Source organism: Liolophura sinensis, chromosome 12 (genome assembly GCF_032854445.1).
Source record: "Liolophura sinensis isolate JHLJ2023 chromosome 12, CUHK_Ljap_v2, whole genome shotgun sequence".
Classification (NCBI taxonomy): Eukaryota; Metazoa; Mollusca; class Polyplacophora; order Chitonida; family Chitonidae; genus Liolophura; species Liolophura sinensis.
Window position 1 is genome coordinate 17,175,986 of NC_088306.1, and position 19,375 is coordinate 17,195,360.

The following is a 19,375-nucleotide window of genomic DNA, read 5'->3' on the forward strand; positions in this document are numbered from 1 at the left end:
TGCAGTTCCGCATTAAAAGACAAGTGATGAAGGCATAAATGTCTACACGTCAGGTAAGTGTATACATGTGTAATAATTGGTGCAAGTACATACAAACTTTGTAATCACAAGCGTACCTGTATGATAATACAGGTGTACTAATTACCTTTTCCTTTATTCCCCCCCCCCCCAAAAAAAAAAAAAAAAAAAAAACAAGAGTAGCTCTACATCTCCAGAGATGGAGGCTACCCTATTTCCTCCACCTTTTCGCATATGGAAGAACAGCTTTCAGTGCAATTTATGCATGTTTTTCATTTGATTTTGTAGAAAACAACAAAACTACATTTGTTGGATTGGCCAATTTCAGGCCTTCACAAAAAGTATGATTTTATCAGTCTACACAGAATAATGCCTACAGAATTTGCTTGAATAAACACCTTGCAAAAAAAGTGTGAAAAGGTTAAAGAATTACAGTAGGTGAATTTGAGTGGAGTGCTGGAAGCTGCCTACTAGTGGGCTAGAAGCATGCCACACAGGATATTTTGTCTGGGCTGTAGAGCGCAAAAGCCAACAGATATTATTTACAGTGTACTAACAGATGTGTGTATGTATACTACTGTATGGCAATATATTGCAGTAATTCATTCTACATATATTGTAACACAGACAATGCAATAGCTAGTAGGTAATGGACAGATTTAGTCTCTTGATATAGATAACCCCTGCTCTAAGCTGTCCAAAGGTTTTTACTAACTCTGCTCTACCTTTTGCCTGAACTTTTAAGCTTAGATTATAACCAAATAACATAATCTAAATGTCATTATATAAAGACAAAGTTAGCTTGCATGTACATGGACCATTAGCCAGTTCTGACTGAAGTTCAATACCAACAGTGAAAACAAGTACATGTAAATGTAAAGCCATGTAGGAATACATGCACAATGGAACCAATAGATACAATATGCATTATCAAACATAAATTTCCACATAAGGCATCAAATAAATAGTATGCATTTCATACAAAATGACTTTTTGATCTCTAGATTAGTGATATTTAATTTCTGAGGGCATATGATGATAAAAGAAATAAATTTGAATAATTTGTAAAACAACTGCAGAGAGGCTGATACTAATAATATGAACAATATAAGGGAGGGAACTGCACGTACCCTGACGGCTTAGTTACATGGTGAAAGCTTATGGTAATGGCTATGTCACAGCTCTGTGTAGACAATAACATTCACATGGAAAACAAACATACGTGTACCTGCTTGTGATCACCCAGGTACAACAAATCTTCAACAAATTTTACCAGAGACGTACCGCATGGCATACACATTTTTAGCGGAATGTAGCCTCATCTGGTTAGGTCATTTTCTAATTTTTTAAAACCTCTGAATTGCATTAATATACTTTATAAGTTCATATGAGACCCTAGCTACCTCGACAACAACTTTAAGTCTTCAAAATCTTATAAATTCTGTTTTCAAGCTGCATCTGAGGTCATACTTCACTGGTCTAATTTGTTCAGGGTTTAGAAAAGTTGATGTGTGGTCAGAGCATTAAAACTGCAGTCTGCTTTCTGAAAATGGTCTGACAAAAGCTCTGAGGCATCAGGTCTGGTCTTGATCACAGGACAGGCCTTGTGTTATTGTATGGCAGGATTTCTGCTCCTGATGCCATATCTCACTTACCCTGCTTTCTCCAAAAGATCAATATCATACCTATTGGCACAAAACGTCAAATCATTTTTTCTTTAATAACTTTGTTACAAACTATGTCTACTTCCATATTTGATTTTTTTTTTACTTAAATGATGATCATCAGATTTCAGGGTGGGGGAAGCTGTAGTATGCACAGCACAGTGCTGTACAATGAGAGCAGGATTTGAACCTGTGATCTCAATGGTCAGGGGCCAATTAGCCATGGCAGGTACACCGGTTTTAGCTGGATGAGCTAAACGTACGCGCTTTATCTGGCTATGTGATTTAAAAGACATTTAAATGAACAACTTAGTATCTTAAGTTGTGAAGTTAAAAAAATGTCCAATTCACCATTTGAAACTCAAAAGCATTTAACTTGACTTTGGCACCATTAAAAAGTATTAGAGGCAAACTGTTTTTTCCATTATTTTATTTTAACGGTTTGTTGTGTTCTTAACTCTCACAAGTGTTATGTTAAAACCTGCAAGCCTCAGACCACATTAACGGTGCTAACCCATATATATAACCTAATCTGGAGCAGAAGTCAGAAGTCGGGGGTCACAAGACCTCAAAGTCATCATCACTGTCCTTCACATCACCCACCACTGCGTAATCCGCTGAAAAAGACACAACTGCTGATTTACATGTACATCTTCATATGACGCACTTTACTGTCTGATTATTTCTCTGACCACAGGCCGAACACTGTTCTCAAGAATTTTTCTATCATAAAACAGTAGTCAGATCTGTGGATGGAGGAAACTGAAGCTCCTGGAAAAAACCACAGCCATTTGGCTGGTATCTGACAAACCTCCTGACAGATTTACAACCCCTAAAGGGGTTGTAAACTCAAAGTTACACAAGAGTACGGCGTAAAACACCAATCAAATAAATAATCACAGTCATGACAATTATCTTTGATTTGTGTAACACAAGTAATTTTCACACCATGTGCAAGCCCACTATGTGTGCCATTTGGGTAACATATAAGTAACAGAGAAATATGCTCATCAGCTTCAATACCATGCTTGTTCTAGCTACTGATAAACACAGGCTTATTCTCTGTTATAGGCCAACTTCAGGAATTCCACGCGAGGTGAAATTTACAAGCTGCCTCAACCAATGAAACGCAGCTGTAGTGCACAGAATGATAACCTAGACAGTGGAAGTGGCAGTGACATGCTTGACATTTCCTCGTCACACTTATGACTGGAAATTCACTGGCAGTAAGTTTAACCTTTTCTATGTTGATCAGGCTGACCAATAGGAATAATTAAATAATGGCATTTGGTATTAACAATGGCATCAGTTCGGATGAACTGGTTGATAGGCTGTTGATGTTGTGGGTTCGACTTTGAGTATTCGACAGTGCAAATGCTTGGAAGTTTGAAATTCAGTGACTTTCCATTGTCAATTGGCACTCACGAGTTTTCAAGTTTGTCAGACCAGCTTTCTGAAAATCTTTTAATTTACTAATGTTGGAATTTCATTTTTAACCTCCGTCACAGTTGTGTTGTCCAGTTTGTTAAGTCAGCCATGTCCTTGCGGAACTTTAAATTAAATCAGATGACATAAACCATCCAAAAATATTTTTTGTAAAGGTTTTTCTCGTCTCCGGCGCATTTTGTCCATTTGAGAGGCTCTCTGATAACTGGATCATCAACCTGTTTTAAGAATGGGCCTACAATTATCAGCCGTCAGAAGGAGTTGGGTCAGATTTATTTATGTGATTGATGTTTTACGTCATGCTCAAGAATATTTCACTTATACAGCCAGCATTATGATAGGTGGAAACCAGGCAGAGCCTGGTGGAAACCCACGACCATCTGCAGGTTGCTGCCAGACCTTCCCATGTACGGCCGAGCATGGTCAGATATTGCTGCTGATGTTATAAGCATATGATGGAGGAGTAGGTACTGAAGTTTGATTGGGTAGTGTAATACCTGTGTTGACAGCTGTAGCCTCAGCATTCATATGAAAGGGAGGCCAGTGGGCGGGGCGTTCCTTGTGCAGCTCAAACATTGGCATTTTGATAGGCTGTATCAGCAGACGGTTGATGCCCACACAGAGGTCATTAAACTCTGCCTCCGTGCCACAATAAAACCCCTGCATGGAGAAGGAAAACAGACTAAGCACCACTTGGTTTGACCTTGTTAGCTATTTACTTTAAAATACATTTCCCATCACAAAAAATTTTATAAATTTTATGCTCACCAACACCTTTTGCAAGCAATGTTTCAAAGGTGAACTGTATAGTTATTTGCATTAAAGTTATGGCATATTTTTGCAGGTGGAGCGTCTGTGTAACGCACTATTCAAAGAAGTACTGAGACTGTCATATACAGCTCAAATATCACACCAAATGATAAAAATCATTCAAACTGGGTTCTCTATTGAAGTCTACTATCACAACAAAGAGGTAGATTGTTGACATACCAGAGCTATAGACGGATCCAGGTGTTGAACCTTCATGCGAGAGGCTCGTGGACAATGAAAACTTTCATCACAGAACTGTTTGGCTTCTAAATCTACAAATGGCTGAGTGGTGTGCGGGTCCAAGAACACCATCTCCTCTCCTGAGAAGCAAAACAAAAAAAAAAAAAAAATAGAAAACAGGTTATCTATCAAAGTTGATGAAGGTCATGTAAGCACTCTAAATATCCTTTGAGCTGGTGACAGGTTTCGAAAACTAGCGTACATATATGTATATATGTAAAATTTACAGGATGAAAAGATGGGGATGAGCAACATTTAGATGTGATTGGCTAAACAGTTTCGTCACTCAGCCACCTAGTGTGTACATTGATCTGACTAATTCACCATTACATTAATTCTGTATTTGTATAATGCTTTTTTCTCACTAAAAACATCAAATAGAATATAGTAACCTATATGTAACTAGCTAAGGGTCATAGATTTGATTTTTGATTTTGTTTGATGTATTACGCCGTACTCCACTATATTTCACTTATACGATGGCAACCGGCATTATGGTGGGTGGAAACCAGGCAGAACCCGGCGGAAACCCATGACCATCTGCAGGCTGCTGGCAGACCTTCCCGCGTACAGCCGGAGAGGAAGCCAGCATGAGGGTCATAGAGGAATTGTGAATGCATCCATCTCGCTGACTGTTTAACAGGCTCTGTGTGAGTATTGCAAGATCAGATATATTTTAGATGAAGTACTTATTGCACGACTATAAACCCATAACCATCACTACAATAAGTGAGATATTCATACAGTCTTTTTAACAGGATCTCACTGTGTCCGTCATAAGCAGATTTCCAAGAAATCACATGGGCAAAACCAAATGGAAATCGATGAAGCTATAAATTTTTGGAATTAATATCCTTCAATCCCATTCACAAAGATCGCCTGCCACTTGTCTTACAATCGATCAAAGGTTTATGAGGAGTACCCCGATTTTTCGGTCACAGCTTAACTTGACTAGTTCTAAGAGTGGGTGTGACTGGGTCTTAAGTGTGGTTAGACACCAGTCTTGAAAGCACAGAAAATGCTGATTTGAAGACAAAAATAAATCAAATTATTTTCTTAGACGGTGTTTAATGGTCTTTTATCCGATATAAACTTGATTTTAGTGTTTTCTTTGCCTTTAATATATTTCAATACTTAGAATTGGTAGCAAGGCTACCAAAGAGCTCGTCTACTTCAGCTCAATGCATAAAGAACTGAAATTGTGAATTTGTAATTTACGGTAATTAATATGCTCTCAGGGCATCAACTTCAGGCAAATATATACAGTACTTTTTAAGATTCCAACCCTACCATTTTGTTTATTAAACCGTGATTCTAACACACAATACACTGAGTACATTCGAAGCTCTGCAGCAACCTGCAGATGGTTGTGGGGTTTTTTGTCGTCATATAAATGAATAAATATATTTCACAAAAAAATTGGAAAATATTAATTTTATATTTACTTATCTAATAAAACTGCTCAAACCTTACCGACACAGCCAATAAACCAGAGGGCATGGTTTGGCTTGCCTCCAATTATGCCTACGCTCTGTTTCAAGGTTAAACATTTCTGAAACAAATAAGAGCAGTCATTTACATCATTATCCAGGGAGAAGCTAGCCCCTAGCTCAACACTAACACACCTGTAACACAGCCATTTACATCATTATCCACGGAGAAGCAAGCCCCTAGCTCAACACTAACACACCTGTAACACAGCCATTTACATCATTATCCAGGGAGAAGCAAGCCACTAGCTCACCACTAACACACCTGTAACACAGCCATTTACATCAACCAGGGAGAAGCAAACCAGTAGCTCAACACTAACACACTTGTAACACAGCCATTTACATCATTATCCAGGGAGAAGTAAGCCACTAGCTCACCACTAACACACCCGTAACACAGCCATTTACATCATTATCCAGGGAGAAGCAAGCCACTAGCTCACCACTAACACACCTGTAACACAGCCATTTACATCAACCAGGGAGAAGCAAACCACTACCTCAACACTAACACACCTGTAACATCGCCATTTACATCATTATCCAGGGAGAAGCAAGCCACTAGCTCACCACTAACACACCTGTAACATAGCCATTTACATCATTATCCAGGGAGAAGCAAGCCACTACCTCAACACTAACACACCTGTAACACAGCCATTTACATTATTAATCCAAGGAGAAGCAAACCACTAGCTCACTACTAACATGCCTGTAACATCGCCATTTACATCATTATCCAGGGAGAAGTAAGCCACTAGCTCACCACTAACACACCCGTAACACAGCCATTTACATCATTATCCAGGGAGAAGCAAGCCACTAGCTCACCACTAACACACCTGTAATACAGCCACTTACATCATTATCCGGGAAAAGCAAACTACTAGCTCACCACTAACACACCTGTAACACATTTACATCATTATCCATTGAGAAGCAAGCCACTAGCTCATCATTAACACACCTGTAACACAGCCATTTACATCATTATCCAGGGAGAAGTAAGCCACTAGCTCACCACTAACACACCTGTAATACAGCCACTTACATCATTATCCGGGAAAAACAAACCACTAGCTCACCACTAACACACATGTAACACATTTACATCATTATCTATGGAGAAGCAAGCCACTAGCTCACCACTAACACACCTGTAATACAGCCATTTACATCATTATCCGGGAAAAACAAACCACTAGCTCACCACTAACACACCTGTAACACAGCCATTTACATCATCATCCAGGGAGAAGCAAACCAGTAGCTCACCACTAACACACTTGTAACACAGCCATTTACATCATTATCCAGGGAGAAGCAAGACCCTAGCTCAACACTAACACACCTGTAACACAGCCATTTACATCATTATCCAGGGAGAAGTAAGCCACTAGCTCACCACTAACACACCTGTAACACAGCCATTTACATCATCATCCAGGGAGAAGCAAACCAGTAGCTCACCACTAACACACCCGTAACACAGCCATTTACATCATTATCCAGGGAGAAGTAAGCCACTAGCTCACCACTAACACACCTGTAATACAGCCACTTACATCACTATCCGGGAAAAGCAAACTACTAGCTCACCACTAACACACCTGGAACACATTTACATCATTATCCAGGGAGAAGCAAGCCACTAGCTCACCACCAACACACCTGTAACACAGCCATTTACATCATTATCCAGGGAGAAGTAAGCCACTAGCTCACCACTAACACACCTGTAATACAGCCACTTACATCATTATCCGGGAAAAGCAAACCACTAGCTCACCACTAACACACCTGTAACACATTTACATCATTATCTATGGAGAAGCAAGCCACTAGCTCACCACTAACACACCTGTAATACAGCCACTTACATCATTATCCGGGAAAAACAAACCACTAGCTCACCACTAACACACCTGTAACACATTTACATCATTATCCATGGAGAAGCAAGCCACTAGCTCACCACTAACACACCTGTAACACAGCCATTTACATCATCATCCAGGGAGAAGCAAACCAGTAGCTCAACACTAACACACTTGTAACACAGCCATTTACATCATTATCCAGGGAGAAGCAAACCAGTAGCTCACCACTAACACACCAGTAACACAGCCATTTACATCATTATCCAGAGAGAAGCAAGCCACTAGCTCACCACTAACATACCTGTAACACAGCCATTTACATCATTATCCAGGGAGAAGCAAGCCCCTAGCTAACCACTAACACACCTGTAACAGACCGTTACCATTGCACAAGTCTTAGCCTTAATATTTTTTATCTGATTGTTCATTATGCCATAATTAAGAATTTTTCACTTGTATAATGGTAGTCAGTTATATGGATGAAAGAAACCACCGACCTTTGGCAAGTTACTGAAACTTTCCCACAGATATGCACATCATGTTGGTGGAAGACAAGTCACCTTCAAAGAAACTAATGCGGAAATGGCCACATGTGTGTTCAAGTCCCATAAACACAGAGACTGAGGGAATTTACAAATTCCTTGCCTAAATTAAGACTGGGATTGAACCTGCATCTTGTTTCTTAACCTTAACATTCTCAAGGTTTAAAAAGATTACTTTATGCAGTGGTCATATGGTAAATTGGTGAATTGATGTAATACAGATACAATTCACATTGTGTATTACTTACTCTTAAGCTGTCTATATATACAGAGTTGATTTCACTCAGGCCCAACCGTAATGGAATGATCAGAAGTAGAGGTTTCCATCTGACTGCTGTGACCTCTGACCTTAAAGCCGAATCCTTGGAAGAACAGGTCTTGTGATTGGCAAAAGGGTGGTTCTTATCTAATCTCTTATTGGTCCCATGTGATGTTTTTTTGTCTTCTACTTTTATATCTTTACTCTGGCCTTCATCTGGACATAAACATATTGCTCCTGCAAAACAAATAATCATGATATAAAGCTTAATTGTATACATGCTTTATTACCTGGGATGATTTATATAACTAATAATGACTAGAAATGACTGCTGAAAATAGTTTTAAGCACAGTATTAAAATAATGTGGCATGTAAAACTTCACCGTTTATGATTCCAAAACTTTCATGTTCCAAAACTTTCATGTTTCAAAACACTGCAAAATTTCACAACAAACTGCATCAAAATTACACAAGGAAAAGAAGATAAAGTTACATGTAATCTCTGACAATTTTCTTTACGAGACTATTCCGTTTATCATGAAGTCGCTCTTACACTTAAGCTTCCATCTTTCGATGGCATGTAGGCTTGGATAACATAGCAAATATATGAATCACAACTTCTATTTATTCAGCGAAAGACATTTTTCGGCATATACACTAAGACCGTTATCAAGCATCATGATAACGTGGCATAAGATTATGCTTGATAACAGTGTTAGTATCAAGTGTTATGCCTGATAATGGTATTTGTACCTATACCGAAGCCTTCCTCACAGAATAATCAAAAGTTCTGGTCCATAAATTTGTTATGTTACTTAAGCTTCCTCCACTTGATCTTAACATTCTTACGGATATCTTCCTCTATCACTGTGTTGTCCATGGCCACATGTATTGCCAGAGAGCCCCATTCATCATAAACTGCAAGCTTCCTATTAAAAAGTAGTAACATGAGATCACCACTCCTCAATGCTATCTTGCCAATAAAAATCAACACTGTTAACCCGAGACCTTGGTCTAAGGATGGCTTATATATACTGAAACGTTGGGACTGCTGGCCACACTTAGCCCAAGAGTTAAATGGACCCGATTCGGGTATAACACTTACAATGAGTTACCCCCTTGTTCAATTCTGAGGCATCTGGGTTAGATTCGTCCTAAATACACATATAGCATGGCAATTCTGAAAGCTAAAATATTTACCCGCATTTTGCCACAATCGCTACTTGCCTTGACATCACCATTCTCCTGTAAATCTTAGCTGAAGTCGAAAATAGGCTTGTATTTAGCAGGTTACTGCGCGCTGCCATGTGTCATGCATGTCGAGCAACACCCAATTATGTTAGGTCAGGATGTCAACACGGCATGTGAACGTAGGTCACAACTGTGAATTATCTTCGATTTACTGGCTTTTACAGCTAAGGAATGTGGCAAAACTTGGCAGAAGAACAGAGAATGTCTTGGAGAGCATAATTTATTGCAGTTTTGCCTGGTAAATAGACATATTGGCCCATTTTGCACGGACTTTTGTGACACGGAGTTTCTACGCGCTAAGCTGTGTTTGAATACCACTATTTTAACATGGATGATTCCTCGGCTGTGATCTACACCTGACCTCATATTAAAAGAACAAAGCCGAGATCCTTGGCTAAACAAGGTTCAGTATTATTGATAGGAGTACCAAGAAATAAATGATAAATGAACCCTTTACTTAAAGAGCATAACTCTGTCAAACTGGACAACTGGCTTTTCCTTGAGTCTCTCTGTTACAATACATGAACAAGTAGAAACAGTACATACATATACAATAGGAGGCTTTCAAGTAGAAACTCTTTTGTTGTCAAAGGTAAAAACAGTCATCTTGCGTCCTGTTAATTGTGAAAAATGTTAGGTAACCTTTGCTGACATTACCTTACCAATCACTTGTCTCACCTTGTTCCAGAGGCACAGATGACACCCCTTTCCCTTAGAAACACCTCAGGTTCAAAAACGTTCAGATTCTCAATTTTTTCCCCATTCGTCTAATTTAAATTACATTTTATGAAACTTTCTTCAGACACCCATGTTATTGTAAATGTCATCAAAGACAGCTGTGTAACATTGTTGACTGGTCACATGATACGGTTGGACTTTTTCTACCTTCATTGAACAAAAGAGCTTGAACTCGAAACTCCTCTATTCCATTCTTTTAAACAGTCAATGATATATTGCTAAATATACATCCTGTGAAATAATAAATAAACAGACATATGGTTAGGTGAAATACAGCAAGTGGAATAATGGAATGAATGCTGATGGCTTAATAAGACAGACCAGTCGCAAAACTAACAGACACATGTGACATGTAAAGAGAACAATAAACGGTCATAAAGTTTAGGCATGTAAAGATTATAAGTATACAGAACTGACGCAGATTGGCTCACAGTGGTGAGATATCCAACTATAGACTCTTTGATTTAGTCAGAAAAAAAACTTCGATTTAATGACACTGAGCACTACTTACTGTAATATATTACTTTTATGTTAACGTCTTTTGACGTAAGAAAGTATAAATAAATAAAGGACTCGAAGCAGCGTCTCCATTCAGACAGTCACTCTATTCAACTCACTTCCATCACATTGAGCAGTCCCGCAGTATGTTACTTATGTAATATTAGCGAATGGCTATGCTGCAATGTTCATGAATATTAACAAAGGGGAGCTGATCATGTGATGTCAACATACACGTGCTATGATGGAAACAAATGCATGTGGCAATTTATGACAATATCACAACATGTCTGTCTGCACTCAGTGCCGTGCTAGTCTTGAACCTGTTTACGGCATACAATGATATATACACTTGCAGTCATTCATATGTCGTAATCAAAGATAAACACTACAAGAAAAGATATGGTTCTTTGGGTCAAACCTTGCAGCCTTAGTCAAGCTTGAATAAATGTACCATACCTAAAATTCAGCTTAGGCAAGGCATAACCTTGGTCCATCTTTCACATCAGCCAATCAGAATTGATTCTGTATCCCTTTATGTATCCCTATACGCCGCTCGCGCAGATTTAACAAAAATAACTTAAGACAAAAAGTTATATGTTAATACATGTAGAATTGACACTGTCATGTAGTGATGAGTTTTTCATTTAAGCTTCAGAGAAAGTGACTCTTACCTTAAGACTTGAGCGACTGTATTTGGTCCAAACCAGTGGCCAATGGCCTTTCCTTCTGACACTCCCATGGCAGCTGAAAACATGTTTTACAACGTTATGGCAAAGTGAAGAACAGAAAATGTCAAGTTTGGTGTTGAAATACACAGGGTCAGTGTCCTATTTCAAACTCTTAAGTGAAACAATTTTTCAAATACAGTGTTGACATGAAAAACCAATACACGCTGTATTACACAAAGGGACATAACTCTATACAGTTTAAAGTGGTGTAATTTGTTATGAATCGGCTTCTGCTCTGATGGAAGAGACATTAAAGTGATCATATTTTATACATAGCTTCAAGTGAAGTGGTTGTGCAGATATAGTGGGTGGTAAAGTTAAATGCTCAGGTACGTACAGACGGACAGACAGAGACCACAATGTAATACAACCCCTAATGCATGAATATAATACACAAAGTAGGCATACAATACACTAAGCGCTCATTTATTCATCTGATTGAGCTGACTGTGTAAGTGTTATTAAAGACAATTTTACCAATAGGATAGGCAGGCAACAGTTATGAGGAGGAAACAGTGCAGAGCCTATACAAAACCATCAGCCTTGAACAGGTACTTAACAAACATTCTGACCTACATGTATCTCCACAACCAAACCTGCAACATTAGCAGGTTTTGAACAGGGAGACCTTGTGGGTTCAAAGATAATTGGCTTCAGTGAGTGACTAAATAGCTGAATGAGACTGAACTATTATCATCTAATTTTATCAGTGAGATATTGTCAGGTTCGTAAGAATATTTTAGAAGTGGTTTATAGAAGTGACATATTCTTGAGTACCAATATGGCATAAAACACCAATAAACAAATAAATAAATGGAAGTGATCAAAAGTGATTTATGTGACAGTATTATCAAGGTATAGAATCTAGTGTTGAGACCACTCCATGTTTCAGACACACGTTTCATGGTGTATTCCCAAACTTACGATAAAACCTACATAAATCATTCTTGCATAAAAAAAAAAAAATATCCACTTACCAATTTGGTGTATGGAGAAGCAGCTTTTCTTTTTGTCCTGGAAAAGCCTGAGAAGTTGTTTATATACATCATCTTTCTGACCATTTCTCCATCTCCACTCTGTAAGGAATGAGGAAAAGACAAGTCAGAGAAATATACCCTAAGCAAAGGTGCATTGTTGTTTCAACAATGATATTAGGAAGGTTTTTGCTGAAATCTTTGATCTACCTATTAGTGGCAAATTAAACTTTAAACTGATACAAATCATTTTAATGTTGTATCCCGACATTCAGGGCTAGAACAATCTCACGTTTACAATAACATACATGAACACGTAGCTAAAAGCAAGACTTCACTGCAGTTGTCTCCCTTGGTAAGTACTCACGATGGCATTTGCATGTGTAAATAAACTACCTTGATGAGAACTGAACAAAAATAAATATGTATGGTAAAGGTCGATGTATGGTACACCTAACCAACCATTCTCCTAATTCTTTTTATATTTGACAGGTGTTAAGCGAAATTTTTTCTACTTGTACAATGGCCATCAGGCTTATGGGTGAAGGAAGCTACAAATGACAGGATATTTGACATGTATGAAAGTCTTACTTCTGCGCACATGTCGCCTGACTAGAGCCTCTGCTACCTGTGAAGGGCTCGTTACAGGTAAATCTAAGCCTTACTTTTGCCCAGATGTCGCCTGACTAGTGCCTCTGCCAACATCATTTGTCCACATCTCAGCATACATCCCCAGCCTGTGTCACTGGTGGGACCCAAGCCTCCTGCAAAACACATATACATTTATACATACTACATTCAGCCATTTATAGTTCATATAAAGGTGAAAAACCAGACATTGTCAAAATATAAGTCACAGGCTGAATATTGTACAATGGAGGTAGAATATCATAAATATTTTTCTCATGAAAGGCAGAAATGATAACCCAGATTTCCACCTCTCAACTGAAATAGAATATTGCACAATTGAACTGAAAAATATTTCTCGTATTTAACTTTCAATACACAATATCCTTTATGTAATTGTATTTTCATTTGAATATAATGTCATACTCACGAATACTTCACCAGTCAGGCTAATGGGCAGGACTAATGGGTGGGGCTAACTATGCCAAGTGAAAGTCTAGAGGAAATTACTGACAAACCTCCCGACATAAGGCTATGGCGTAGCCAGAGGCACCTGAGACCCATTCCACAAGGTCCGTTTTGACTCATGTTAAAATTTAATGTGCAATGTATGGTCCAAGAAATACTTTAAAATATTTTTTTTATTTTTTCTTACCAACAAATTCCACTAGAGCAATTATTTTTGACCAAGTTTTTTTTATCTTTTTTTTTTTTTTGAGATAATACTTTCCACAGGTTATTTTGAACACTTGTTAAAAACTCAATTAAAATTTACTAGAATGATACTAAACTAGACCCTCGGCGATGATTTCACAGCAAATAACTCTGTAGACAAAACATTCTGCAGACAAACAGGGGAAATTCTGATGTGACGTCACACAATTTATATGTGGTCCAGAAGGGCAACCATATTTTATCCTACTTCAAATGGTCTATATGGCAAAAATTTAAAGAAATTAAGAACGCTAGTTTTCGGGACACTGTTTCCTGATGACTTCCTCATACAGTTTTATGTCCAATTTATGATAATGCTTGTTAAGCATTTACAGTTGAACTGAAGCAGTTCAAATTACAAGGAAATTAAATTACACTTCATATTATATTATGTCATCGGCACCTGTATATTTGAAAACAGCACATGCAAGATTAGTCATCACTCCTATTAAAGGGGTCGGAAATGACCAAGGCAGACTTGACTACTTTTGCTTTATAGCACAATGTGGTTTAAGCAACTTCCTGAAATTTACATGCAGGACTTTCGATCAAAACATCTTATACGACTGGTATGTAATACACCTAAAACAATAGCACTTGACCTCCTTGACCTAATCTCAAGTTTCAGGGAAACAGAAGAGCGTCTGTCAACACCATAAAACTTTTATAACTGAATTGTTTTCCTCGCTGTTTTTGCTCGTGAAATGAAACGTAGCAAACACTTGGTGACGCCTGTGTGAGACTGTTCTCTCAGTTTGGAAGGGTTATATCATCGCATGTGCATGATCAAAAGTAATCTGCCCATAGCTGGATTAAGGGTTTAACACCACCCCTTTTTGGTGCCGTTCTTTGTCACTCCCTGAGCACTGGTCATGCATTTTAGACCAATCAACCACAAACTTTGGCCAATGGAGATGACCCAGATACCTCACAGCTTCGAATTTATGATGATGTGTCTAAATGTTGAGTGACGTAGGAATCTGAGAGTTTCCTGTACATGTATTATGACGTCATACCACTGAGGTCAGATTGGAACAAATGTTTCTTTTTCCTAGTCATGGTGTCTGGGTGTAAAATCACAAAAATGTGAAAACAAAACTCATGTTTAAAAAAATGAAGTACTTTTTTTCTTTTTTTTGAGGTCGTTGAGGGTAAACTAAATGAAACACGGTCACTTTGAAGTCACAACATTCCATAATTTTCAGCACATTACAGTCTGTCTAGTTTTGTGTAGGTATTTTTTTTCTTATCTGATCATACATAAGCTACAAACTGCATGGACATATACAAAAGGAAGACACATACAGAAGGCATATTTCAACTCTGTTGTAAAGTTGGACATTTTTAGAAATGACGTCATCATAAACTTACAGGGAACACTATACCGGCTTAGTGACCTCATTTGGACTCTTTCATGGGAGAGTTTTTTTGACAGTTACATGTATCATGTTTGACATATCACATCACAACTACCATGACTAAAAGCTACTTATTTTACTGAGAAACTATTCTGGCCTTAGGAAAACTGTTAACTGCTCAATACCATTTTTATGTCAAAGAAAGACAAGAAGCTGTTATGTTCTTTCATATGTTAAGATACATCCTAAACTGTATATTAAGAAATAAAAACCAAATGTTTCATGCTTGCTAAATGGAGATAAAACCTAACATACTTACCTATAGCACTGAAGTTCTTGCGATATGTCAGCCATATTTTAGACAGCACTGTTTCCCGGAGTTCATCTAAATCTGTCAAACATGAACACAACTGAACATAAATGTAACATCCATGAAAATAAAACAAAACATGCCTAGGAAGACATCATCCATCAAGATGGACTCAGTGTGCTGTTTTAAAATTCTAACAGATCACTTCAAAACATGGCACAGTTCAAGAACACTGTGCTATCATGTTCGGTAGCCTTAGATAATTGGTAAATTTCTACTATGATAAATCCAAATGTGAAAACAGACAGGTATTAATCGGTCGAGGAAATCAGGAAGAATCCTGCAGGAAGAACCATGTGTACCTCTTAGGACACCTCAAAGGCCTCAGAAGAAGCTCAGAGGAGGATATGGCAACCATGAGGACCCCAATGGACACCAAGTAGACCTCAGAGGAAATCCAATGTAGCCAAAAGGAAATCATATGAACCTAGAGGAAATGAAATCCAGCTAAGAGAAAAAAATGTGAAGCTGAAGGAAACCAGGTGGCTCTCAGCGCATACCTGGTGTAGCCGCAAAGAAACCATGTGGACCCCAAAGAAACCAAGTGGACCCCAGAGGAAACCAGATGTAGCCCAGAGAAAATTATGTTGACCTCATAGGAAACTATACTGACCTCCAGGCAAAACAAGATGCAGTCTAGAACAAAAACTTTTCCTCAGGGAAACCAGGTGGGCCCCAGAGGAAATTCGATGAGTCCATGAGTAAACCAGGGGAACCAGGAGGAGACCAAATGTAGCTACATGTAAGTGGAAATGTAGTGGAGTCTATAGGAATTATTGCTCCTTGTCTGACACCTGTACCCTAAGATCACCATGAATGTGTAAACTAACAGTAGCGTTTACAATCCTAAGTGAGAGAAACATTGTTTAATACAAACAAAAGTAATGTGAAGATTATCACATTTATCACAATGTTATCATAAATGAGAAGGAATTTAGAACACTGGACAATAATGTAATAACTTCAATCTATCTTCCTGCTCCCTACCGGAATCTACCACGGCAAATACGGCAGTAATATAAAACACTGAAAATTTTGCTAATTATAATCACAGTGTTAAATCAGCTTATATTATGGCACTCTACAATGCATAGTTTTTTTTCTGTTTTTAATAACATGGTAATTAAGGGCTTTATCAGCTACTCAAACTAGACTACATATCATATACAAATTAAATTCCTTGTGTACATCCAGTTTTCCTTTCATTTCAACACATGTACATGTAAATAACAATGATTTCTGTCAATCTTACCATACAATGTACTGTACTGTTCTCCCAGAAGCCACACTGGTTCGTCAGTCTGAGGAAAGTCTTCTACTTCAAATGGACCACTTTCATATGTCATACAAGCTGAAAAACATGGGCATATATGACTAATTAAAGAGTCACCTTTCACTTCTGCCATGTCGATATCATGTGATCATTTGCTGAGCTCCCATTGGTTACTTTAATAACTTCTCCCAGCAGATATCCCACAATCCTCGCATACAGTGAGACTTTTTAAAAATATCAAATGCATCAGGTCTTTTTCCTTTGCAAACTCAAATGATATCCACCATTAAAGGTGAAATATTCTTCAGCACATTGTAAAACATCAATCAATTAAAATCAAACGATATCTTGTTCAGCAAACAGCTCTGTTTTGCAACATACTTTACACTGAACATACTTATATCAAGTATATAATCATACCCTTTCAAACTTCTTATGTGACACTATTGGCTAAGTTTTTGATATTTTATTTATTTCATTAATGTATAGCGACAAGTTTAAAAAGGTTTGGGCTTACCATTTAATTTTTGATTTATTTGATTGAGTAAAGGAAACTTAAGTGCCCAACATAAACTACCAATCTGTACAAAGCTCTCGACTTAACAAAGCAGTAGCACAACCAGTAAGAACTGTAAATGTTGCCCACTGGTCAGGGGCTAATAAGCTGCAATGAGTAAAAACACTTCAGCCAACTGAGCCAACAGCGAAGGGCACCCTGATTAACATTTCCATTAGACACAACAACCACAATGTCATCTAACTGAAATACTTTCTATTATATGTATGCTTTTCACTAAACAAATATATACCTGTGGTTCAAACACAGGGCTTGATTTCACATCAGTAAACCAAAATTAAGGCAATCTGGTTGGATTCTCACAAAAAAGAGAAATTCTAACTCATACTTTTATTACAATAGAATACACACTGCTTCACATTGTTACAGTTATGAAAATGGCATCCCCAAAAACACTTGTGCATGCACCTGTTGTATTAAAACCTTCACTTTGAGGACTGTTTTGTAATACCAGATCTCAACTGGATTCCTGCACAGCAAACCTATGGTAATCCATTTACATTCTGGCCAAAAAATGGTGGGTGTCGTGTCTGAAAGATAATTTACGCACAGCCACACACAACACTCAAGTGTACAGGCACTATCATCTGAGAATTTAATGAGCGAGTCTGCATTTGGAAAGGAAAATTTCAGCCCTCAAGGTTTTCATAACTTCTGTTTTTGGGAGCTGCTTGACACCATAAATCCTCTGAATTCTCTTCACTTCCCTTCAATTCATTCAAATTAATGTTACCCCTAGACAGCAAATAGATAACAAACAAATAGATCTTCCAAAACACCCACCCTGCCTATAGCAGTGGATATATAGCTAGGTTAGGTTCCTTCACAAAACTAAATGCTACAGCTTGGATCAGTGATGTGCAGAGAATCAGATCTGTTTTGTTTGAAGAGCCACTAATATGATGACAGCTGCATCTGTCCAATGGTGGCGGCATTTACAAAGAGGTTGTCTGTGTTCGAATAATCACTTGTGTCTATAAAAAAAGGGGATAATACAAAGAGTTATGTCAGCGACATGAACAAACACCTTTACCCTTCTATGCCCCCATGCATTCAATTACCCTACTTTACTTTACCTTTCTATGTAACCAAGAAAGCAAAGTCGCTGCTAACCCTCTGTTAAGGAGAAACTGAGCCGGGCTATTATACTATATTACACTCTGCAGAAGGAGGGACATGTAGAACAGCTAACTGACCCATTAACCTACAAGTGGCAAGAATTCTGACCTACCAGGCTTAATTACCAACAAGCTATTCGATTTGCATACAGATATATGAAATTTTAATGTAAATCTACGCAATGACCACCAGTTAAGACAGGGCTAAACCGAAATTTAACAGTACAACAACACCGGAATTTGTCAGATGATCGGAGTGTCAGTCGACGAGACGTGTTTTTTTTTTTATCCTTTGGTGTGGATTGGAGATTTTCAAAGTTTCTTGCATGTATTCTACAGGCTAAAAGAAAAAAAAATAATCACCAGTTGGCATTGGCCACATCACTGTAACAAAAATTCACGGAGACAAGCCACACACCCAAGCTCCATGTCATTTACAAGCTCTTATCATGTGACAACTGACAATGTAAACTTCCTCAGTAAAGTGTCATTAAATGTCAGGCCAATTGATGTGCGCAGAATCAGCGTCTTTGCCAGGTTCGGCTTGGATGGACTAACCGTTTTGAAATGGAGCAAACGACAAAGAAAACATTGCCGACGATGTCAAATGAATCGTGTCCCACATTACAATCTAAAGTGATGTGTGAAACGCCTCAAGTCAGATCTTACCATCAGCAAAATCCATTGCGATCCAGCTCAACAATAACAAACGCCACGCACATGCGTCCGAACTTCTTCTAACGCCCCATTTCATTGGCCATTCCTGGTGACCTAGAAAAATACTGACTAATCG

At 38.2% G+C, this 19,375-nt stretch overlaps 1 protein-coding gene across 2 annotated transcripts; it reads right to left on the reverse strand.

The window, feature by feature from the left end:
• Positions 1-172: 172 nt before the first annotated feature.
• LOC135479899 (cysteine protease ATG4B-like) lies at positions 173-19,281 on the reverse strand. Of its 2 annotated transcripts, none has more exons than XM_064759806.1 (12): positions 19,252-19,281; positions 16,867-16,965; positions 15,564-15,635; positions 13,211-13,309; positions 12,549-12,647; positions 11,515-11,587; positions 9,203-9,282; positions 8,342-8,589; positions 5,652-5,730; positions 4,119-4,258; positions 3,626-3,788; positions 173-2,299 (listed from the first exon to the last, which is right to left on the reverse strand). In XM_064759806.1, the coding sequence occupies exons 1-12, from the start codon at positions 19,265-19,267 to the stop codon at positions 2,241-2,243; spliced, it is 1,227 nt and encodes a 408-aa protein (XP_064615876.1). In that variant the 5' UTR covers positions 19,268-19,281; the 3' UTR covers positions 173-2,240. The 2 variants fall into 2 exon arrangements, with proteins under 2 accessions (XP_064615876.1, XP_064615875.1); XM_064759805.1 differs by lacking the exon at positions 19,252-19,281 and adding an exon at positions 18,946-19,051.
• Between the last annotated feature and the right edge of the window lie 94 nt (positions 19,282-19,375).

Coding starts and splice junctions, on each gene's coding strand:
- LOC135479899 (XM_064759805.1), bottom strand. Junction 12,648..13,210: donor CAGGCGACATCTGGGCAAAA/GTAAGGCTTAGA, acceptor CATTCCTTACAG/AGTGGAGATGGAGAAATGGT. Junction 4,259..5,651: donor CTGGTTTATTGGCTGTGTCG/GTAAGGTTTGAG, acceptor TTTGCTTCTCAG/GAGAGGAGATGGTGTTCTTG.